The 25,890-nt window shown below is 37.3% G+C and overlaps 1 protein-coding gene and 1 long non-coding RNA gene across 2 annotated transcripts in view; one reads left to right on the top strand and one right to left on the bottom strand.

The window, feature by feature from the left end:
* Nucleotides 1–2,867: 2,867 nt before the first annotated feature.
* On the bottom strand, nt 2,868–23,456 carry LOC145714151 (uncharacterized). The gene is made up of 4 exons (XR_014136795.1): nt 23,293–23,456; nt 21,951–22,023; nt 4,260–4,492; nt 2,868–3,050 (listed from the first exon to the last, which is right to left on the bottom strand). It is a non-coding gene; the product is annotated as an uncharacterized LOC145714151 (long non-coding RNA).
* The window catches only part of DIAPH2 (diaphanous related formin 2), a 1,007,297-nt gene continuing 1,004,863 nt past the window's right edge, over nt 23,457–25,890 (top strand). The window contains exon 1 of the mRNA XM_081793317.1: nt 23,457–23,955. Within this exon, the coding sequence (XP_081649443.1) occupies nt 23,824–23,955 (132 nt within the window). The 5' untranslated portion in view covers nt 23,457–23,823. The remainder of the gene's footprint in view (nt 23,956–25,890) is intronic.

Here is a 25,890-nt window from a genome sequence, read left to right as displayed (position 1 = left end):
ACAGGTTTCCAAGTCCTTTCCCATCTGCAGTCACACAGGATATACTTTTTCTCTGGCTGTGAACTATAGGAACATATGTGAAGACTCTCTGCACAGGGAAGCCCATTCAAGTCTCAGAGTGCAAGGCTTTTATGGAGGGCTGGACACATAGGCATATCCTGATATGCAAGTATCTATAGTAACCAAAACTCAGGACCCCAATAATAAAATCACGTGCACATCATCAATCTTGTTGTTTATGCAAAGCAATTATGACAAGATAGTATAACATGGTTTATTGCTCTAGGTATATACAATAAAATCCTCAACTGTCAACAGCAAGAACTATCAAAGACTACAGAGGTTGTACAATGATCACTAATGGCTCCAAGCTCTCTTGGAGATGTCTGAGGAGTGAGCAATAAGACCTGCTGTGTTAACCTTTTCTCATACCCATTTTATTATTGGGTTGTTTACTTATTACTGAATTTTAGGAGTTATTAATATATTCTATATGCAATCCTTTATCAACTATATGATTTGTAAAGATTTTTTTCCCAGTTCTCAGTTTGTCCTTTCATTCTCCTAACAGTATCTTCTGAACTGTAGAAATTTTGAAAATTGATGAAGTCCAATTTATCAATTTATCAATTTGTTGTTTTATGTATTGTGTTTTATGAATAATTTCTAATAAATCTTTGCAAAACCCAAGATTTTAAGGATTTTTTTTCCTGTTTCCTTCTAGCATTTTTATAGCTTCAGGTTTTTACATTTAGGTCTATGATTCAAGTTAATTTTTGTATATGGTTTGACCTGGAGTATTTTAAAGTTTATTGATTTTGAGAGAGAATGTGTATATGCATGCACACACAAGCACACACACACACACACACACACACACACGTAAATAGGGAAGGGGAAGAGAGATCCCAAGCAGGCTCCATGCTGTCAGCATAGAGCTTGATCCCACAAACTGTGAGATCATGACATGAGAAGATATCAAGAGTCAGACCCTCAACCAACTGAGCCACCCAGGCACCCCTGACCTGGAGTATTTTAAAGCAAATCTTTGATATCAGATTTTTTCACCCATAAATACTTTGGTATGTATCTCTAGCAGATGAGGAAAATTTCAAAAACAGAATCCCAATACCTTTATCATAATTACTTAATAGCATACGGTATTCAATCTGTATTCAAATTTCTCCCAAATATCTTTTTGTCTGTTTAAGATCCAAACAAGATAAGCATATTGCATTATGTTGACATGTTTTTTAAATCTCTAGTCATCTGTAACAGTCCCCTTATTCAATTTTCCTGTCATTTTTAAAAAATAATAATCCTTGGGGCACCTGGGTGGCTCATTTAAGTGTCTGACTCTTGATTTTTGCTCAGGTCATGATCTCATAGTTCATGAGTTCAAGCCCCATATTGGGATCTGTGCTGACAGCGTAGAGCCTGCTTGGGATTCTGTCTCCCTCTCTCTCTACCTCTTCTCTGCTTGTTCTCTCTCACAATAAAATAAAAATAAACTTAATAATAATAATCCAGGTCACTTGTTCCAAGAAATTTCCACATTCTGGATTTAGCTGGTTGTATCTTGGTGGTGTTTTAAACATGTTGCTCTGCCATTTCTTGATTTATTGATCTCAGACATTATATATTATACATATATATTATTAGACATTATATATTTACTTTGTGCTGTGAAAGATGATCTGGCTAACATAACTACTATCTATTTCTCTAATTATCCTTTCAACATCTTTAGCAATGGAATAAACATGGAAGATTTTTGAAGAATTAATATGTATGACTGCCTTTAGCAAGTCATCTTTATTTAGCCTTGGCTATACTATTAACTACCATATAGGTACTATAATAAACTAGTTTTTGTTTGATGCAATAACAGTGAGGGAATGAAGAATAGAGATTTGAGAAATATCTCAGAAGAAGATCTGACAGTATTGAATGAGAGAAGGAGAAGGGAAGAACTGTAGAATAACTGTTCAGTTTCTGGCTTCAGTGAGTATATGGTGTTGCGACATAGAACAATAGAAGAGGATGAATAAGTTTGGCCAGGGATACAGAAAGAAAATAACTTCAGTTTTTGACATTGAGACATGGGGTACGTTAAACAAGTAGAGATGTCCAATAGACCACTAGAAGTATGGATCTGGAGATTAGGAGAGAGATGTGGGCTCGAGGTACAGATTTGAAAGTCATCAGTTTTATGGGTGAAAGTTGAAGCCATGGGCATGGATAATATTTCCCAGGAATATGTAAGAGTAAGGAAAGACGAAGACAAAGAACAAAACCCTAGGGAACAACAAGATTTAAGGAGACAGAAGCAATTGTTACAGTATGTGGTAAGAACCATAATAAAACGATGCATGAGATACCCTAGTGACTCAAAATAAGATTGATTAACTGGTTGGGGGAAAGTTATCATAAAAGGCTTTACTTTGATTTAGACACTGAAGTATGTATAAAAGTGTGCCAATGGGATGAGGGTCAGGAAAACAGACAAACTCATCTACTTTACAAGGAAAACAGAGGGCTTCAAGTGAGAAGTCTTTCAACTATTTCCCACCCTGATACACTTATCTAGAGCAGTATTCCTCAAAGTGTGGTCAACAATTAACTTGCAAGAAAATCACATACGGGCTTCATTAAATTGCATATTATTAGGTTCCACTTTACACCTACTGAATCAGAATCACTGGGGAGGAGGGCACTGAGCAATCTATACTTTAAAGTTCTCTAAGTGATTCTGAAGCAAATGGTTTGTGTATTAACCTTTGTACAAACTAAGGTGTGACCATGGGAACTTTCAGCTAAAGTGGAGTGGATGAAGTCAAAGAATTGTGATCTTCAAGGTGCTATTCTCTTCTTGCCAGTTTTAGCAGGAAGGCCTAGTGGGAAAATGGGGAACAGGGAAGTTTTACAAGAGTATAATTGACTCAATTGGTTTTCCTTTATTTGGAAGGAAAATGAACCAGATAAGACTAAGAGCAGAGCAGTTTTCCATCAAGTTGGTCCCAAGTCAACCAGGAAGAACACACAGGCACCTTGATGAAAAGGAAATCAAGAATTGATTTCGTGGATTGAATGTAGTCATTAAAACAACAACACACACCCATGAATTCCCTTAATTTTGTTTTCACTTTTCAGCTGCTTCTCTGGCATTTTATACTCAGCTCTTCCTAGTGAATTCATCTTACCTGAAGTCACTAAATGTTTAGTTTTTCATTTAATCAGTAATTCCAGGGATAAAAATTTCCATGTTTCTCATAATTTTTATCCTAAAAAGAGGAAATCTGAAGTGAAGTAATTGTCTACTATTTAGTCAGAAAATGTTTCTATGTCTTTATATAAAAGATAACTGTATGTTTGGGAATATATTATTTGAAGTACATAGTGAAATAAATTACTCTTGAGAAATCATTTGTGCCCTTAGGGAATCTCAGGAATGTACTCTCACACTTTGATAGCTTATGAATGTTATTCTTCTGAGAAATCAGCAAATGGGTTTTGTTACTTTGTCAAAGCAGCTATTTACATGGCTCTCCAGAGTCGGGTATATCTTGCTAGAAATATGCTATCTGACTTCAAAAGATTGTAACATATTACTTTAAGAAAAGCTGTGAATATTTCTATTCATTCCTTTAATACTTCTAGAAAAAGAAATCATATCATAAAAACAACTGCTTCCTTTGAAAAGACCCTGTGATAAAATTAAGTCCATTCTAATTCCAAAGTTAAACATGAAGAATGGTAAGATTTCATAAGAGAACTCTTCTCTTTGTATATATACTAATTCTATTTATCATATATGACTTTCTAAGATATATTTCCTGGCTCACATATTGTGCTAGTAAATTAGTAACACATGAGAAACAAATGATAGCTTTATCTAGTTCATTTAGGGATGTGTATGATAGGTATGATAAATGTGATATCCATATGATAGTCATACAGACATTAGAAGATGCTTTAGAAAGTATAAGATGTGATAGGAAAATAAAGTGTCACTTCTGTGATTCCACCCAAGAGCTGAAGGATTCTGTTGTAAAAAAAAAATAACTATGAGACTCAGAAAGAGGAGAGACAGAGAAAATGGAGTTGTCAGTGTGTGTGTAAATTTGTGTAAAGGAAAGATACTAGAGAAAAAAATAATGGGTCACAGTAGTTATACTTTCTTCAGAGAAGAGGCTCTAATGTGGTGTATATAAATATTTCCATAGGGCTATGAGATTTTTTTCTCAATTCATACTTACCAAAACAATCTTTTAATTATTGTATTAGTTGCTGGGCTGCGATAACAAAGTACCACAGACAGGTGGCTTAAATTGGAAGTTAATTTTTTCACAATTCTGGTGGTCAGAAATCTGAGATGGAAGTATTCACAGGATTGGTTTCTTCTCAGGCTTCTCTCAGCTTGCAGATAGCCATCTTTTCCCTGTATCTTCACATGGTCTTCCTCTGTGTGTCTCTGTCCTAATCTTTTCTTCTAAGAAAATGAGTCATATTGGATTAAAACCTATCCTATTGACTGTCTTTTAACTTCATTACCTCTTTAAAGACCCTATGTCCAAATAAAGTCATATTCTGAGATCCTAGGGGCTTCAACATATAAATTTTACAAGGGCACAATTCAGCACATAAAAATTATTATTCTAGGTTTCCACATAAATTAATACAAAGGTTCCAGTAAATATACATCTAATATAAATTTTGAGTTCATATTTTTGGCAAAATCTTGTTGACTATGAGTTACCTTTCTAAAGTCTAATCTGCATGGGGAATCAACACTCATTCCTGAATACTTGTCCTGGGCAATGGCATAGGTGCTTGGGCTAGAAAAACATAGGCAACACATTTCTTGTCCTTGAGGAGGACAAGATTTTTAATCTAAAGGAGGGAAAACAATATAAACAAGCAAGTACAATAAAATGTGCTAAATATTATTACAGAAGAAATGAAATATTGAAGGAGTAAATTCAGCTAGACCCATGGTGACATAATCAGGGTAAAATAATAGATTAAGCCCTAGAATATTGCCTAATTAATACTACTGCATAAAGCATTAGAGCTTATTATTTTTTAATATGAAATTTATTGTCAAATTGGTTTCCATACAACCCCACAGTGTAGACCTTATTATTTTTAAGACTTAATTTGTTCATCTACCTAATGTTTTGCCTAAAGTCTTAAAACCTGTTTATAGTTTTTAAAGAAAATTTTATTAAGTGCTGTGTTTTTATTTGTAGAAAAAATCAGGATAAATATGTTAATTTTTTGTATTAATATGATGGTCATGACTTTGCAGAGTGTGTTATCCAAATTAAAAACCAGTCTTGACAGGCTATTATAAGCTGAGCCATCATTGAACTCAAGGCTATATATAAGAACTCTGAAATCCAAGGACAGTTAAAAAAATATACCTGAATTGTTTGCCCAAACTAGAATAATCCCTACTGACATATAAGAACCAGGGTACAAAAGTAGTGACATAACCCATCTCATTATCAAGTACTGTATCACTTAGCAGATATCTATTTTATAAAAGTTATCCTACAAATCTCTGCATATACTAGTGAATATCCATTATACATATGTCTTCTCGTTAGTCTTTTGAAGATGCTATCAGAAGTAGAAGAAGGTTTTTGGTTAGCAAATGTCACAAAGAAAAGGTCAGAGAATCTGCTTTTGGGTTATATATTTAAAATGGTATGAGTCCAACAAATATGAGTCTAACAAATAGAAAGATATATGGCATGGCGAATGTTAAGGACAAAGTTGTTAAGGGTTGATAAACCTATTCCATACAGAAAGCAATGTTTTCTTTCTATTGATGTTTTCTTCCTCAGCTTTCTTGAAATAAAATACTTACCTATATGACTGAGGTTTGAAATACATAAAATGAGAAAGTTGACCTAAATTAATTTTATGGTCCTTGTCAAGAACTTTGAAGAGTCTGAAATTTTACTCTATGTACAAGTTAACTGGCCACAGTTTCACAGATGCTGGCAGAAGACACAAGATTCCAGGGTCAAGGAACAGTTTGTTAACACCAGCAATAGCTGTTGCTAAAATATCAGTATTTGTACCAGCTCTCTGAGCCCCAATTCCTACAGGGTGATTTAAAGAGGGCTAGAATATACCTTCCCATGCAGTAGGGTTCATTATAAGACAGGCATCCTGAATTTGTTATTTATAATGGACAGTAATCTCTGGAGGGAAACACTATCTCTGCTTTATATGGCTATTCACCACACAAAAATTATTTCTTAAATTAAGATATAATTCACATATCACAACCCTTTCAAAGTAAATAATTCAGTGGTTATGATTTATAATGCCTGAACATTCTCTATCATCTGAAAAATACACCTCATACTCCTTAGCAGTCACTTCTCATTTCCCCTCCTCCAAACCACTGGGAACCACTAATATACTTTTACCTCTCTGGATTTGCTTATTCTGGACATTTCATGTAAATGGAATCATACAATATATGACCCGTCTGTGACAGGCTTCTTTAATTTACCATAATGTTTTCAAGGTTCATCTGTGTTGTAATATGAACCAGTTTATTTTTTATGGTTGAATAATATCCATTGTATGGATAAAACATATTTTATTTATCTGTTCATCAGTTGGTGGACATTTGGGTTGTTTACATTTTTGACTATTATGAATTAATGGTGGCATAAATAATCACATATAAGTTTTTGTGAGGACATATATTTTTTATACTCTTGGTTATATAACTAAGAGTGAAATTGCTGAGTCATATGGAAACTCTATGTTTAACTTTTTAAAAAACTGCCAAACTGTTTCCCAAAGCAGCTGCACCATTTTATATTCCCACCAGAAAGGGTTCTAATTTTTTTACATCCTTGCCAGTACTTATTGTTTCCTGTCTTCTCAATTATAGCCATGATAGTGAGTGTGAAGAGATATCTCATTGTGGTTTTGATTTGCATTTCCATAATGGCAGATGATATTGAACATATTTTCATGTGCTTATCAGCCATTTTCATATCTTCTAATGAAAAATGTTTATATAAATCCTCTGCCCTTTTTTTTACAGTGGATTATTTGTCTTTATTGTTGAGTTAAGAGTTAGTTATATATTCTATATACTAGACCCTTATCAGATATATGATTTACAAATATTTTCTGTGAGTTATCTTTCCACTCTCTTGATGGTGTCCTCTGAAGCACAAAAGTGTTTAATTTTAATGAAGTTCAATTTATCTGTTTTTTTTTTTTTGTTTGGTTGCTTCCCCTTTGGTCTTTTATATATAAGAAACCAAAGTCAGCAATACTTACATCTATGGTTTCTTCTAAGAGTGTTATAGATTTAGTTTTTCCATTTAGGTCTTTGATCTATTTTGAGTTAATTTTTGTATAGGATGTGAGGTAGAGATCCAACTTCATTGTTTTTCATGTGTATACTCTGACTCAATACTATTTGTTGAAAAAACTACTATTTTCCATTGAATATTTCTCTTGTCAAGAACCAACTGACCATAAGTGATTATTTCAGATTTATTTTTATGAGAGCACCACACAGTCTTCTTTTAATTATTATTTTAGAGAGAAAGAGAGAGAAAGAGACAGAGCAGGCATGAGCCAGGGAAAGGGGCAAAGGGAGAGAGAGAATCTTAAGCAGGCTCCATGCTCTGCACAGAGCCTGATGCTGGGCTTGATCCCAAAACCCTGGGATCATGACCTGAGCCAAAATCAAGAGTCAGATGTTGAACTGACTGAGCCACTAAGGCAGAGTCTTGATTACTATACCTTTTTCCTAAATTTGGAAATCAGGATGTTGAAAAACTCTAACACTTCTTACCACTTCTATTCAGCATAATTACTAGTGATCCTAGTTTGTGCTATCCAGCATGAAAGAGAAATGAAATACAGCCAATTGCAAAGAATGAAGTAAAGCTGTCTTTATTTGCAGAAGACATGATTGTCTGTGTTGAAAATCCAATAGAATCTACCGAAAAGTGACTACAACCCATAAATGAGTTTAACAAAGTTGCAAGATGTAAGACCACCATATGAAAATCAACTGTATTTCTATATGCTAGCAATTAACTATGCAAAACTAGTATTTTTTGTATGGTAAAATACCATTTATAATAGTATCAAAACTATGAAATATTTAGGAATAGATCTGACAAAAGAAGTGAAACCTTTAAATAAAATCAGAAACCATTACTGAGAGAAGTTAGAAAAGACCTAAATAAATGGAGAGATATACCTTTTTTCATAGATTGAAGGGCTAAGTTTTGTAACAATAATTGTTCCCAAATTGACCTGTAGAAATAATGCATTCCTATGAAGCCTCAGCAAGCGTTTTTAAAAGAAATTTACAAACTGATTCTAAAATTCATATAGAAATGCAAACTGTGAAAGAAAAGAGCAAAGTTATAGGGCCAACACTAATTTAAAAACATTATAAAATGACAGTAATCAAAACTGTGGTATTAGCCTAAGATGGACAAATATATCAATGAAATAGGATATAGACAGTCCAGAAATAAACCCATGCATATATGGGCAACTGACTTTTTACAAAGGTGTGAGATGGAGAAAAGTGCAAAGTGGATAGAAGATCATTTTTTTTCAACAAATTGTAGTGGAATGATCAGAGGTCTACACACTAAAACAAACAAAAAACCCAGAATGTCAATCCACAGCTTTCACTGTTACAAAATTTAACTCATACGATCACAGAACCAAATGTAACACCTAAAACTATACAAGAGGAAGACATAGGAGAAAAGTTTTGTGAACTTGGGTTAGGCAAAGATTTCTTAGATGTCATAATATATACAGGTCATAAAATAAAAAATCAATAAATTGGACTTCATCAAAACTAAAAACATCTGCTTTTCAAAAGACACTGTTATTACAATGAGAAAACAAATCACAGATTGGGAGATAATATTTGCAAAGCGTATATTTAATAAAGGACTTGCATTCAGAATACAAGAAGAATCTCAAAACTCAATAATGAGAAAACTATCAACCCAATTTAAAGTAAACATTTGAACAGATACTTCATAACAGATATTTGGATAGGAAATAAACATGAAAGATGTTCGACATCATTTGTCATTAGGGAAATGCATATTAAAGCCATGAAATACCACCACACATCCATCAGAATATCTAAAGGATGCTAAGGATGTACGACAACTGGAATTCTGATATATTGCTGCTGGCAATGTAAAATAATACAACTTATTTGGAAAACAGTTTGGCAGGTTTTTTTGATATCTACAAAGTATTTTTATTTATGACATATTTTCAACAGCTCTACTAAGGCATCATTGACATAAAATTGTATATATCTAAAGGTACAAGTTGAGACCTATGAAATGTTCATATACTTGTGACACCATCACCAAAATCAATATAATTAACATATACTTCAGTCCCAGAAGATTCCTCAGTCCTCTCTAATCCTTCCCTCTTGCCCCTACATTCTCTCTCCCCTGATGTCCAGGCAACCATTGATTCTTTTCTGTTATTATCGATTCTTTTGTAGTCCCAAGATTATTTTGAAAATGGAATCATATAGTATGTACTGTTTCTTGTCAAGCTTTTTCACTCGTATAATTATTTTCAAATTTGTCTGTTTTTTTTTTTTTTCACATCAGTTGTCCATCCTCTTATTGCTGAGTTGTTCTATTGTATGGATTCTCCACAGTTTTGGTAATTTCTTAACAAGTTAAATACATACCTAACACACAACCCAGCCAATTCCACTCCTAGGTATTCTCTTAAAAGAAATAAAAGGCGGGGCGCCTGGGTGGCGCAGTCGGTTAAGCGTCCGACTTCAGCCAGGTCACGATCTTGCGGTCCGTGAGTTCGAGCCCCGCGTCGGGCTCTGGGCTGATGGCTCGGAGCCTGGAGCCTGTTTCCGATTCTGTGTCTCCCTCTCTCTCTGCCCCTCCCCCGTTCATGCTCTGTCTCTCTCTGTCCCAAAAATAAATAAAAAACGTTGAAAAAAAAAATTAAAAAAAAAAAAAAAAAAAAAAGAAATAAAAGGCTGTGTATACATAAAGACCTCTACTTGAATATATAAACTGTGGTATATCAATACAGTGGAATACTACTCAGCATTAAAAATGCAATAGCATGACTGAATCTCAGAATGAATATACAGAGTGAGATAAGGCAGTGAAAAACCTATATACTATATGATTCCATTTTATAAAAAGCAAACTAATCTACAGTGATTTAAATGTATCTACTTCCTCATAGATCCATTGATTTATGTTAGCATTAGAAATTCCATGCACAATTGAGGGCTGTGAATGTGGCATAAACCAGTTTTATAAACCATATTTCCTGCTGAAATATCAAGGGCCTGGATAACATTAAATGTCTTGTTTCTTTCAGGCACCCACTCAGATAATTTTGGAACATAAATATATCCCCTTTCCCTTGACTCCATTCCCAGCCTTGGAGCTACTTTGTTATTTCTAGTAGTACAGTATTAAGTCTGGAGACATCAGAGTTTCCTTAAACTATCAGAAGCAACCAATTCACATCTGCTGTTCATCTACCACTGTTATGCTTTGCTCCACTCCTGATAGCTCCTGCTGGTTTGGATTCCATCCATCTGCTAAATCATTTACCCCTAACTCTATTCCTGTGCTTCACTCAACATCTGGTTTATCATTCCAGTCCTTTTATTGCTACATTTAAAACATGCAGTTTAGCACTTTTACAACATCTGAATGGAAGACTTGTTCTTGAGAAGGCAGTTGGAGTAATACAGTTCGGTGTACTACTCCTTCAGTATTCCTTTCCTTCACTCAATGCCATCTCTCTCACTGGTACCTTTTCTCTTTCCTCTGTCCTATAACCACCCTCCAGCTCATGACTTGTTTTCTGCCACTTCAGTGATTCTTAAACTTAAGCATGCATCAAAATCACCTGGAGGGCTTGTTAAAACACAGATTGCTGGATTGCACCACAGAGTTTCTGATCCACCAGGTCTGGATTGGTGCTTGAGAATTTTAGTACTAAGAAGTTCCCAGGTGATGCTGATGCTGATGCTGATGCTGATGCTGATGCTGATGCTGATGCTGTTGGTCTGGGGATTATACTTTGAGAACCACTGTCCTAGCACAACAATATTTATATTAACCACCTGTCTATCTCCTGGCTTGTCCTCTAAGCCCTTTTTTTGTGAATTGCCTTGATGTGCAAAGCTGGCAGGTGTGGCTGAGCATCCTGATTTGCCATAATCACCCAGGGTCAAGTTTTTAAATTAGTCAATGATCTTTAGTTACCCTAAAGGTAGAAATGCAATGTGTTCTCTAGAGGTAAGAACTCCAAATCAAGATGTAGGATTTATTTTCTAGCGCTCTTGAAATATATTTCCAAAGTGTAGTTCACTGTCCAAATTAAGCTAGTTCAGCTTTCAAGAAGTAACAGTGAGGAAGAATAAATTTAGAAAATGAAGCGCAATCTACTCCTGAATAACTAAAATAAATGTGGTCTCTCATGTTCATATTTATACTCATTCTCTTTCCCTCTCTCGCCCTCTGTGTATGTGATTATTAATATGGGCATGTTAGTATATGTCTATATTAACATGACAAATAAAATATTTATCTGTGTGTGTATCTATTTGTGTGCTTTGTGTATACTTTTTAGTATATATGGATATATCTAAGCAATTCCAATTTACTGTAATTTACATGTTATAAACCTCTAGCATTTAGAGTAGGCTTCTAGCACACAAATAAAATTATGGAAGTCAATCTACTTTCTGTAATGTCACCAAAGACCTCATTCTTTATGACATTTCTGCTGGCTACCATATCTTCAAAATTACCCTATGGTCTCTTTGTTAATACACTTTCCTGGATCCATCCTACCTGTCTGAATTTTTTTCTTAGCATCCAGCCATCCAGCATAAAAAATGTTTCTTCTTCCAGATTCCCAATCTGCATTTTAGTATCATAGTATCATCACTCTCCCTGTCATACTGAATTGAAATCTCAGAATCTACCAGAAGTAATAAACTCTACAGGCTATATCCTTGGATGACTTCTTTCCCCATGTCCACACTTAAAGTAAACTTTCAACAAACTTCTTTCTTTGGTTCTCATAATCTTCCCCATTCACTTCCCTCCTCCCTAATCTCACTTACTTCCACATCTTCAACTAATATTGCTATGTAAATGACTCTAAATCTTCATCTATCTCCAAACTTTTTCAGAAACACAAGACCTAACATCTAATGATGTCTTCATCTGCAGATTTTGCAGGCACCGGAAATGTGGCTTCATACATAACCCAGCATCATATTTTTCCAAATATATTTCTCCTCTTTGATTCCCAATCTGCACTGCAAAATTATCACTCTCCTTGTTACTCAGTATTGAAAACTCAAAATCATCTTCTATTTTTCCCATTCCCCCATTGCCTATATTAGGTCATTAAATCCTTTAAATATGATCTCAAAATCTATTCCTATCTTTACATTCTTTTTTCTACTTTTCTAAATCATGGTTTTATTATTGCATGTCTATCATTGAAATATCTTATTAACCACCTGCCTTGAGTCCCTTAAACCAGCCCAACACAACCATATATCTCACATCCACCAACCATCAAGTTAAGTTATGGATACCTCCAGGCTATCAAGCATTTATTTTCCTTCCTCCCTTAAGACACCTAGTTATGATCCTGACTGTAACTCACAAGGTCTTGGATCTACAAGCCAAGTCTAACATGGACTTTAGTCCTTTGCACTGTTTATTTATTTGACTCTTGGTTTTTCTTAGCAGATTTGGCCTTGGCTCACCTTTCTAGCTCCTTTTTCTCTGGACTACTTTGGATATCTATACTAGGTCAGGTTCCTATAACTAGCAGTCAGGTTGAGCCAATATACTCATTCTCCAGTAAGAGAATGGCTTTTGAACTGGGTGTTATATGTAAGTGATGAATCACTGGGTACTACTCCTGAAGCTGATACTACACTATATGTTAATTAACTTGAATTTAAATAAGTAAATAAAAAAAAGAGAGAATGGCTGTTGAACATGGTATCCTAATTTAGCTCCTACCTCTAGTTTCTCGTCTTATAAACCATTCTACATACCAATGTCCAGGTATTACACACAGGTCTAATCATGCGTTTTTCTTATTCATATGTCTCTACACAGTTATAGAATACATTCGGAATGACATTCAAAGTCTTCCTGGTTTTGCCCCACCCTCTTTCCCAGCTTTACTCCCACTATATAATCATAAAACCTACCCTCAAGCCCCATTAGATGACCAATCAATTTCCAAACTCAGCCCACAGTTTTCTTTCTCTCAGCTTTTGGTCATGTTGTTCCTTCTCCCTCAAAAGCCCTTTCCTCTAATTTCCAACTTCTGGGGTCCTAATTATATTTAAAGGCACAACTTTTTCATAAAACCTTCCCTATTATCTTCCTCCTATATATTTCTGTAACATTCTTTTGCAGTCAGGTGAGTTCTTGTCAGTTGCCTGGACTATATTCTAACCCCAATGAGATGAATACTGTCATCATTCACTTATCCATAGCACCACACCTGGACATATTTACTACTCCATATTTGTTAATATAATTTAATTAAATTATATGTATAAGTTCTAATATGCTAACTAACAATAATCTTATTACTTAATAGTCCTACATCTTATTTAATCATAAAAAGTAGTATAAGAAGAAAAAAGTAATCTAATAACAGTTATATATTATTGTAGGGTCATATATAGAGCTTTGCCTGCAGTGGAAAAGTTTTATTCTGTAGATTTGGGATCAACTTCAGTACTATCTATTTTAATTTAGTCACTACTGAACCCAAGGCTTTGAGGCATTTTGATGGTATAAAACAAGTACATGATGAAAGATTAAACGATGAAAATTTTTAGGCAAAGCAGGGTTGGTTCACAGGGTTTAGAGACAGGTCTGCCCTTATAGAATTATCAGGGTGTCAGGTGAAGCTGCTAGTACTGATGAGATGACAGCTCATGTTAGTTTCGATTTGGAGGCAGCAGAAAGCTAGTGTGGCAGTACTATTTGTAAAGAAATAAATAAAATAAAAGAAGCAGCAAAAATAGATATCCTTACCTCTAGTACTCAAGAAATCACCCAGTGACCAACAGTCATTTCCAAAAATTTTCTTTAAAATTCATGTGCATATCTCAAAGAAGGCCTTCTGAATAAATCTGATGTCAATGTAGATGCACATTTTAGCTTCTAATATGTTGGAATGGAAAACTTAAAAATAAGCAGGATAAGAATTATATAATATATTCTCCACTACTCCACTCCATTAAATATATATAATTTAATGCAATTGGTTTCTGGGTTGTCCTATTTAATTAGTTTATATAAACTTCTAAGAGTTGTTCTGGTACAAAATGCATACTTGATTAAATATGGTGTTTGTGGTCATTTCTGTGTCATCAGGCCCTGGGACAGAAAGAAATTCTTCTATTATATCATTGTATAGGAAAATCAAACCCCGAATTTCCTGCTTTTGCCAGGAGAGGAAGGACAAGACTGGTGTTCAGATGTGAATATTGACTCTGGAATTGCACGTAGGTATATGCTTGTCATTGTGTGTATAGCAGGGGAGGTGGCTTAAATAACTGATTTGTATATGTGTCTGAGAAACAAATAGGTAATAATGAACAAATAAAAACTGATGTGGAATGGATGAACCTTGAAAATATTACTCTCAGTGGAAGCATCTAGTTACAAAACACCATACATTGTAAGATTTTATTTATGTGAATATCTAAAATAGGGAAGTCTACATAGACATAAAATAGATTAGTGGTTGCCTTGGACTGGAGGGGTAGCATGGTTTGGGAGGACTGAAGAGAAGTTATGGCTAAAGACAAGATTCTTTTTGGTATGATGAAAGTATTTTAAAATTGATTGCAGTGATGGTTATACAACTCCATGAATATACTAAAAACAGCTGAATTGTATACTTCAAAAGGGTGAAATGTATGATACATGAATTATATCTCAATAAAGCTGTTAGAAGTTATGTGGGAGAATATATAAAACAAAAATAAACCTATTTCTAAGACTTGACTAACTTGATGCCTAGATATGAAAACATGTCTTTATTATTGATGCATGTCAAACATGTGTTCTTTAATTTTCAAAATTAATTATATTTTGAAAAGGTCAGAAAATAAACCATAAAGTAGAAGAGACAATAGATTTTAGCTGCATGGTTTTAGTTTCATTTTGAACTATATTTATCATCAAAAGACTGTTTATACATACTCATTTGTTTCCAAAAAAACCTCAGCTTCTTAAATAGCATCCCTAGTAACATCAATGTGTGATTCTCTGATCCACATAATTTAGCAAGCAAATTAAAATTTTTTACCTGTTTATTACTACACCTATATCTTAGTAACTTATAGACTGGACAATTACCATTCATGATCTATTAAACCACTCTTGAAAATCGCACTGGGGCTTTGGGACTCTGGTTAACAGGGAAGTCTCTTCTTTGTTAGAAGCATATTTTCTATATAAAATTCAAAGTGTTGTTTTTCAGTATAGTGTATAAAACCATAGGTGGCATGAATCTGGGTATTCTCAGTCTCTGTTAGTTTCAACACTTTCCCCCAAAAGGAGAATTTGACACAATAGTCCTTCAGACTAATTTTTGTGGGGCTATGTTTTAGCTGCCTGTTTTCTTGCCCCAGTCCCTGTAATCATCACAACTGAACACATTAACCTTTATTTCAGGTAAGTGACCATTATTGGTCATTATTTTTTCCAGGCCTTTTCTTGTCGTCTATTTTCCTCCACTGGGACCAATCTTGTTCCTAGTCAGAAAGGATTTAAGGAGGAGTATTTCAATAGTTTGGTGGCTTAGCATCAAGTAGACCTATGGCTTCTGGTCCTACTGTGATCTCACAAACCAGTTAAAGAAACTGGGTGTCTTGGTTGCCATCTTTTTTCACCTGTGTCTGCCTCTCTTTGTGGATTTGATCTGTTATGCTTTTTCCTTTAGGCCTGATATCCTGTCTTGTGTAACAGACCTCTTTTTTTTTTTTTTTTAAATTTTTTTTAACGTTTATTTATTTTTGAGACAGAGAGAGACAGAGCATGAACGGGGGAGGGGCAGAGAGAGAGGGAGACACAGAATCGGAAGCAGGCTCCAGGCTCTGAGCCATCAGCCCAGAGCCCGATGCGGGGCTCGAACTCACGGACCGCGAGATCGTGACCTGAGCTGAAGTCGGACGCTTAACCGACTGAGCCACCCAGGCGCCCCTGTAACAGACCTCTTAAGAGATTACTAATTTGTTTCTTAACCCCAATCCTCATCAGTGGATTCCTGCTATGTACTGATTATCTGCCTATGGCCTGCCACGAGACTGGATTCTATTCTCTGCCTGCCTGCCAGAACATTCATTGCTGGATTTCCAGAGTCTAGCTGTCTGCCTGCTAACTGCCTACTGTTACACAATCCTTCTACATTACCAGCCTCAGAGACTCTTCCTGTTGGTGACTACAGGAAGCTTCTTAGCTTTCCTGTCCTGCCATAATTAGTCTCTAGTTTTTGGGTACCAGGCTCCTTGGTATGGCTCTGCCAATGACAAGTAACTTGAGATACTATATCCTAGTTTACTACTAGGTTTTTATTTCCTTGAGCCAACATTTTAGTAATTCCTGTCTACTCTTTTTTTCCTTTGTTTTCTGCATATAATCTGTGGATAGAAATAGTTTGTTCCTTTATTATTTATTTAAATTCTAGTTAACATACATTGCAATATTAGTTTCAGGTGTGCAATACAGTGATTAACACTTCCACACAACACCTAGTGCTCATCACAAGTGTACTCCTTAATCCCCATGGCCTATTTAACCCATGCCTCCACCCACCTCCCATCTGGTAACGGTTCTTTACAGTTAACAGTCTGTTTCTTGGTTTGACTGTCTCTATTTTTACCCCTTTGCTCGTTTGTTTCTTAGATTCCACATAGGAGTGAAATCATATGGTATTGTGTTTTTCTCTGATTTATTTCATCAAAATAAAAAGCTTCTGAACAGTGAAGGAAACAATCAACAAAACTAAAGGGCAAACCTACAGAATGGGAGATGATATTTTCAAATGACATATCTTATAAAGTGTTAGTATCAAAAATATATAAAGAATTTATAAAACTCAACACCCATTGTGAGTCAAGCCCCATGTGTGGCTTGGAGTTTACTTAAAATAAAAATTTTTAAAAAGCCTCAACATCCAAAAAATGAACAATCCTGTTAAAAATGGGTATAAGACATGAATAGACATTTTTCCAAAGAAGATATCCAGATGGTCAACAGACACATGAAAAGATACTCAATATCACTGATCAACAGGGTAATACAAATCAAAAGTACAATGAGATATCACCTCACACCTGTCAGAATGGCTAAAATCAACAATACAGGAAACAATAGGTGTTGGTGAGGATGCAGAGAAAGGGGAACCCTCTCATACTGTTGGTGGGAATGCAAACTGGTGCAGCCACTCTGAAAAACAATATGGAGCTTTGTCAAAGAGCTAAAAATAGAATTACCCTACAATACAGCAATTGTCCTACTAGGTATTTACCCAAAGAATACAAAAATACTAATTCAAAGGGATACATGAACCCCAATGTTTATAGGAGCATTATCTACAATAGCCAAATTATTGAAACAGCCAAATGTCCATGGATTGAGGAATGTATAAAAAAGATATGGTGCACACAGACACACAATGAAGAATTATTCAGCCACAAAACGGAATGAATTCTTGCCATTTGAATTGACATGGATAGAACTAGGGGGTATTATGCTAAGTTCGTTTCTTTAAATGTCTGTTGGATTCATTCCATCCTCTTCATTACCTCTGGGGCCATTCTAGTTCCAATCCTAACGACTTAATCAGGCAAGACTTTATTTCTGCCTAGAGTTCAGCAGTGGTGCCTCAAGGGTTGCCTCAGAGAATGAGAGAAGCCAAGTGATTATGAGCAGGGCTATAGTCTTCACTCCTATGCTGTCTTTAAACAGGTCAACAAGTTTTGTATCTGCTGCATATATTGGGGTTATGTGAAGAGTTTTATTTAGAAAAAAAATCCTGTATTGAAGGAAAAATTGGCTTGAAAATCAGTTTTCAAAGTTATTCTGCATGCCACTGACAGACCAGCTCCTTTCCTTCTTTATTTTATGACATTCCTGCTAAGTATCTTTATCAGTTACTGCCATTAGGTCTTACATACAAATCTGTTTACAGGCTGGGAAAATGCTATGGGGATAACCATGTTTCCTAGTATTATTCAACATCTATGTTCTCACCATTCTACTCAAGCCCCACTGGCCCCTCAACATTAGTGGTCAGTATTGTTTCCAGACCATTCTATATGTTGTCTTTTCCTTACTTCCTTTCTTTGCCTTGCCTGTTCAAGTCTTATTTTCTGCTTTATACCTTGGCAGCTCAAGTTCTACCTCCTTCTTGAAAACTTCATCTATTCTAGGCCCAACCAATATCACCCCTTTGCCATGTTATGTTGTATTTAAAGTCAGTACCTGCAAGTTAGGCAGCTAGTTTTCTCTTACTGTTTCACAAATTTGTTATTTGTTTTCTCAAGTAGATTTTATAGCTATTAATGGCAGAGATTTTATATTTTAGAGTCTGTTTCATTACAAGCACTTGTAGTACCATTAATAGCACATTAGTGACTGGGAAATAGGAGAATTCTATCAAAATAAGGAGGAACTCCAGTTGGTTCACATTTGAATTTTCTTAGCACTTTAAGTTTTGAGGTGATGAGGAGCAAGCTTTCTCATAATTAAACAGAAGTCTCAGCAATTATATGAAGACTTTAAGAAAAAAGGAAGAATCTTGCATAAGACTCCACCCCTTTAGTGTGACTGGTTTAGTGGCTTCAACAACCTCTAAGTTTCTCACATTAAAACTATGTGGTGAAGCTCTGACTGATAATGAAGCTGTGAAGACATTTAATCACATATTTAAAAAAAATTGGGTACTCTTCAATTAGAATTTTAATTCTGATGAAAATAGCATGTACTAAAAGTGAATGGCCTTGAGGATCCACATCAGGAAGGAGGAAGTGTGAAGGCTACCAAACATTGAGGGTTGTGATGCTGGAGCAAATGCCAGTGGAGATTTAACCTTTTTAGTGTTTTTATTAGAATGGTTATTATTTTTATTAGTGCTCTAATTATAAAATTGCATTGGATTTAAGTGATATTCCCTAAACCATGTTTCTCCAGGAGGCCTGTTCTTTTTATTGGGCAAATCTACAGAACAGGAGATTTTTCAGGAATACATATATGACATGGTAGCAGAATGTCTGGTGCTTTTTTTTTTTTTTTCTGCACAACATCTATTTTGGTGTTGGCACACAGTATATGCCTAATAAATACTTGTTGACTCTCAGGATAACTTCATATCACAAATGTTTTGGTTATTTCTTATTTTTGTCTAATCCATGTTTCCTTTCATTTCTCTATTAATGACCCATATTGTTTAGAAGAGAATATTCAGCAAAAGGGAGACACGGAAAGCAAGGGGGATACTATGAGGCTCATCAGAAACCTCTGGGGTAACAAATGACTTTAAGATCAATTTGAAGAAAGACAGAACTTATCAGCCTTTATTTATCTTTCTTTTCTCCCAGGGCTCTCTTTAATGTTAACTGGGTGCTAACCTCATGAGAAGCCAGAGGGAGAGATCAGAGGTGAGTAGGCCTAACATATACTTTTGATATCCCAACTGACATTAGTAGCCTCCTCCTTTTTTTAATGTTTATTTATTTTTGATAGAGAGAGAGAGAGACAGAGCATGAGCGGGGGAGGGGCAAAGAGAGGGAGACACAGAATCCAAAGCAGGCTCCGGGCTTTGAGCTGTCAGTACAGAGCCGACATGGGGCTCGAACTCACAGACCACGAGATCATGACCTGAGCCGAAGTCGGAGGCTCAACCGACTGAGCCACCCAGGCACCCCAGTAGCCTCCTCCTTTTGTCAACATGATAGAAAAGATGTCTCTCCACCAACCAAGCTATCTGTGTGTCCCAAGAAGGTAAAAATAAAGGAATGTAGGTGCAATGAGATCAGCCCTAAGACTACACTTGGTGAAGTGCCTGGTTCATAGTCAGTAAACAAATCCTTGCAGGACAGCAGTGGTATCTTTCATATGTTAGCTTCCAAGAGAAACACAATGACCCTGATGCCAGAAGGAAGGGTGTTTGTTTAATTACTGTTCATATTAACTGAAGCACAATGCTAAAAAACAAACATCAAGAATTAAGACATGGCTGAGATAATCACAGTAAAGTCAAATGTAAGCCATATCAGTAATAGACTTTTTCATTTTTTGCAGTAAACATTATGTATCTTTTACACATACCTTTAATTGGATTTCAAATGTTAGCTTCACCTGGCCTGAGGATAGTGAAACCCAACAATATATTCAAAATAATGTCACTCCATTTTCAAGTCTATTTATACACTCCAAATAGAAGCCGTTTGTATTACAACACCTTCTCCCTTTTAAAACCACACCAATGAGGGGCGCCTGGGTGGCGCAGTCGGTTAAGCATCCGACTTCAGCCAGGTCACGATCTCGCGGTCCGTGAGTTCGAGCCCCGCGTCAGGCTCTGGGCTGACGGCTCGGAGCCTGGAGCCTGTTTCCGATTCTGTGTCTCCCTCTCTCTCTGCCCCTCCCCCGTTCATGCTCTGTCTCTCTCTGTCCCAAAAATAAATAAAAAAACGTTGAAAAAAAAAATTAAAAAAAAAAAAAAAAAAAAAAAAAAAAAAACCACACCAATGAGACCTACAAGTCCTTTATGATCTGGAAGCTGCTTATCTGTTCTACTTCTCTTTCAACAGAAGCCCCCTCCCCTAAATGCCCCAATTTCTTTTTTGTTTTAATTTTTTTATGTTTGTTTATTTTTGCGCTCTCGCGCACATGCACAAGAGATAGAGAGAGAGAGAGAAAGTGAGCATGAGCATGGGAGGACAGAGAAGGAGAGGCAGAATCCAAAGCAGGCTCTAGGCTCTGAGCTGTCAGCACAGAGGCAGACATGGGGCTTGAACCCAGGAGCTATAGATCATGACCTGAGCCAAAGTCGGATGCTTAACCGACTGAGCCACACAGGTGCCCCCAAACGCCCTCAATTTCTTAACCATAGTGTCTCTGCACATGCTATTGTCATCTCCTTTGCCTGAAATGTTCTTCACTCTTTCTTTGCCTTGTAATTGCTCAACACATTTGTTATATGCTTCCCAATACCCTGAAAGCTCTATAAGAGCAAGCCGTATCTGTCTTGTTCATTATTGTACCCACAATGGCTAGCACAGTACCTAACACTTAGTAGGCTGTCAACAAATACTTACTAACTTTAATTAGACCCGTAAGACTGAGCTCAAACATCAGTCTCTTTGGGAAGGTGTCCCGGATCCCTGACATTCTGGTGATATATCTACCTCATGTACTGCATGGGCTCCCTGTTCATATCTGTTGTACTGAAGTGCAGTTCTTTAACTGTCTCTCTCTCCCAGTAGACTATGAGGTTCTTCAGGTTAGGAAGTGTCTCAACTTCATCCTTCTAACCCATGGCACTCTATATAGCACGTGGTATACTCTAAGGAGATTAATAAATACCTATGGAGCAGATAATTGAGCCACATTTGAGCTTGGAAGATTCTCACCCATATCCATCTCTTAAACAGGAATTGGATGAAAGCATCGGATAAACAGGTCATGTCTTTCTGTAGCACGTATTTTTACTCAATGTTTCAGGAGGGGAAACACTTAAGTTATTTAAACCACACACGTGTCTGTGTGCGTGTGTGTATAGTGAGTCGAATTCAAAATATACATCAAATTTTAAGTAAGATAGAAACTTTGACAAAGCAAATTTACCTTGGGGTTCCTTGTCTGCCCTGTCTAGAAGCATGCATTTCCTCTTCTGTGCTGTCTTTGGATAGTTTACCACCTGCATGATTAAAAAGAAAGTTAATGACAATGACAAAGCCAGGATCAAAGCTGTTTTTAGATATATAATGTTCTTTTCACTCTACTGTCCCAGTTAATTGCCTCATCACATATATAGCATGGTCAAATTTATCCTAATGCACTCTCAATAAATATGCTCATAAACAGATTCAGCAGAGCTGAAGGGGAGGGCAAAATAAGTCATAGCCTGAAGATATCTGAATAACAGGCATTTGGACATGTTAATAGACTTAGTATCCAAATTACATTTCAGGCTTTTCTAGCATATATGCTCTTATTCTGTGATGGTGGTTCATTCAAATCCTGCTCTGCCCCTATAACGTTCTCAGTGTGAACAATATTTTTAGAGGACCCTGTTTAAAAAAGTTGGAAGAATATAGCCTGGGCCTCCTCCTGACAACTCAAGCACTAAAGACTAATAATGCTCACAGTACTCTGCTGTTGCTGCTGCAGCACAAAAACACCTAGCATTTGTCTCGAGATTTACATTTTATTTATTTATTTTTTTTAATGTTTATTTATTTTGAGACAGAGAGAGACAGAGCATGAGCGAAGGAGGATAGAGAGAGAGAGGGAGACACAGAATCTGAAGCAGGCTCCAGGCTCAGAGCTGTCACCACTGAGCCCAACACAGGGCTCCAACTCAGGAGCTGTGAGATCATGACCTGAGCCGAAGTCAGACGCTCAACCGACTGAGCCACCCAGGTGCTCCTGGAGATTTATATTTTAAACAAAGCTTTGATACACATGATCTTACTCCGTACCACAGCCCTAAACCTAAATGAGTTCAGGAAACAGAAAATAGCACTCAATCCAATTGTTAGCTCTCTATATAGGTGCTTTTGTTGAAGAGCCTTATTTCCCCCCCACCCTACATCTCCAAGATTAATGAAGTAGTGGACGCCTGCTGCTTCTACTACCTAGCAGCATGGGAATAAAGGAACGACTGTATTTCTTTGGTCGCAAAGCAATCACGGCAACACAAAGCACCCACTTTCTACTTTGACCCATACAGTCTGTCTAGGCAATTAATCAGCACTCCACGTGGTGGTTTTCCTATAGGATGCCAGCTGTCTTGCCAATCCACCCCTCCCACAGAGCTTAGCGGGACCACACCCTGCCAAGGCCTCTGTGGGAAAGGTGCTCTGACCTACACTAGTGGAAGCTGACACTCAGGTAGAACTGCCAGTGTAACTCATACTTGAATCCTTCCGGGCCTCACTTTCCCCATCTCTAAAATGGGCTATACCTCCTTTCTCTGGACTAGTTCCCTTCCATTTCACGCTAGGCCCCGGGGAAGTGAAATCAGTGCTTAACCACAGCTTAAAGTCCTCTCCTTTCCTCTGGATCCCATCGCTGCTCTGGGCATGCTCAGTAGTTGGGGCCCGCTCTGCACTGGGAGTAGGAAGCAGCTTTCTGTGCCCCGGCTGCAGACTGCGGGCACTTTGATGAATCACGTGTGTTGAGGCCCTCTTAAAGAGATAGGCACCTACTTTCCCTCCACCCTAAACACCGCCCTGAGGGCGGCGGCGCCAGGGACCTTGGTAATTGCAGCTGCTCAGGGGCAGGGCTTGCCCCAGCACCGGGTAGTGGCAAAGGCGTGTTGCGTCGGGGGTGCGTGAGAGCCGGAATCCTGAAATCGGCAGCTCCCCAGGCAGACACACTCTCACACAGGAAGCGGTGATACCGAATCAGCCAGGGCAGCGGGACAACCCCCAGGGGCTTCCCCAAGTTGAGGAGAGTTGGGGTTACAGGGCACAGGTGATAGGGCCGGAGAAAGATGGAGCAGCCCGGGGCGGCGGCGTCGGGAGCGGGAGGCGGCAGCGAGGAACCCGGTGGGGGCCGGAGCAACAAGAGAAGCACAGGGAACCGAGCCGCCAACGAAGAGGAAACGAAAAACAAACCCAAACTGGTGAGTGCTCCCGCAGTCCCCGCCAGCCTTGGGGACAGCAAGAGCCCTGGGAACCTCTGGCTGTTAAGCACCGGGGGACCCGGGGCCCCCTCCCAAGGCTAACCGCGACCTCGCAGTGCTACTCCAAGAGCTACCAAAGGAGCGGCCACGCCACGCCGAGGCGCGGAGACAGCGTGGGGGCGGAAGAGCACCCCCTTTCCCATTTAAGCCCTTTCTCACTCTTCTCATTCCGGGAGGCAGTGCGGGAAGGAGAAAGGCCCCACCCCAACTTGGGGAGACTCCGAGTACTGGGTAGGGTCTGTTGTTTGTCTAACTTGTGGGCGCGAATCTTTGCGCGATTCCGTTCCTTCCCACTTCTGTCAGTTGCTGGGTTTTGACTCTTAACGCATAGTGTCCGGGCAGGAGAACCTCTCTTCTTTTTAGTCCAAATACTTGGGAGCCCACCCAGAGACTTGCACACTAACCCCACCCTAAAGGTAAACACACAACGTAGGCTCCTGGTCTTTCTACTTTACCAGAAATCTAAGAGTCGCCTACGTGCTCTTTTTCCTGTTGCTTCTTCCATGTGCTCTCCCAAGAAACATTTCTTCTTAAGAGCGTGGGAGTTCGAGGCTGGGTGAGGTACCAACAACTGTTGTGCATATAATAAGCAGAGTCATTACAGTACTTCCACCTAGTTGATTAAGAACGCTCAAAAGCAGTAAGCCCACCGCACAAGTTTCATCGTCCTGAAAGTGTGTGAACCAGTGGTAGAAGTCCATTTCCTGCCACTGACTTAATGTGCAGAGGAATGTAATCTATGGGGGCTGGTATTAGGTTGGGAAATACTGGAGTTTCCTCAACTCAGTTAAAAAGGTTCCTCTTTATATATATATATATATATATATATATATATATATATATATATGAAAATGATATAGTAGGGAAACTTAAAAACTGGTAACGTTAACAAAATATATTGGCTAATGTCAATTTTTCCCAACTGTGGCAAATATTATGCAGACATTTATCAATAAACTTTCTAATTTGGGTGGCATGAGGGGAAATGATTTTCCTGTACAAATTCATCAAGTATTCCTTCTGTTTGAAGGTTCTTAGTCCAGATTTGAAGTACAAGCACATGTTGCACATCTAGTTTTCAGTTTTAACTTGTTTTTAATAGGGGAGGAGACAGTGACATTACTAAACCCTTTTTTTATGGCATCAGATCATTTGGTATGTATGTACCTGTTGTACTTCTCTCTTGCCTCCTATTTTCCTTTCAATTCTGTATTGTCCATATTGGAAAACAATGGTCAGGGTGTTATTTCGGGAAATACTGCAGCTTTCCATTATATGGGAAGGGACCTGATGGGGTAGAATAAAATAACCAGTTTAAAGTTTCCTCACTTCTACCCTAACTTGAGGCAAATTGAGAACTTGCTTACTTGGTATGTCCTGTTAACCAAGTATTTACAAAAGTAGAAATTGCCCTTTGTGAATTGTCTATGCTGGCTGAAGGTTAATGGGTTTAATAGGTGCCCCCTACCATCATGAAACTTAGAAAAGTTTTGTGAGTGTATCACCAAAGTGTAATACACTTAAAAAATTCTGATATGATTTTGATATTTATCAGTTTGTTGTTAAAGAGTGATGATGTTTCCTTTTTTTCCCCTGGACCCAGTACAAAACTGTGATTTAAACAGTGATTAAAAGTTTAAGCAAAAATAAAAGTGAACTCAGTGTCCACGAGTAGTTTGGTACATCCAACAAGAACTTTCTACTTGCAGGAAATATGCTTTCAGGAAAGCACTTATCTCTGTTAGTTATAACACCGTGATTATATTCTTCCCTTCCCTTTGGTCATTTGTCCTGTTTCATATTTTATGTTTTACTTGCTTTGACAAGGTAACTAGATCGTTATGAGATGGTATCACTTTCAGTTCTTAGCTAACA

This window comes from Panthera onca, chromosome X, assembly GCF_046562875.1.
Source record: "Panthera onca isolate mPanOnc1 chromosome X, mPanOnc1 haplotype 2, whole genome shotgun sequence".
Lineage (NCBI taxonomy): Eukaryota > Metazoa > Chordata > Mammalia > Carnivora > Felidae > Panthera > Panthera onca.
This window is presented reverse-complemented; position numbering and strand designations above follow the sequence as displayed.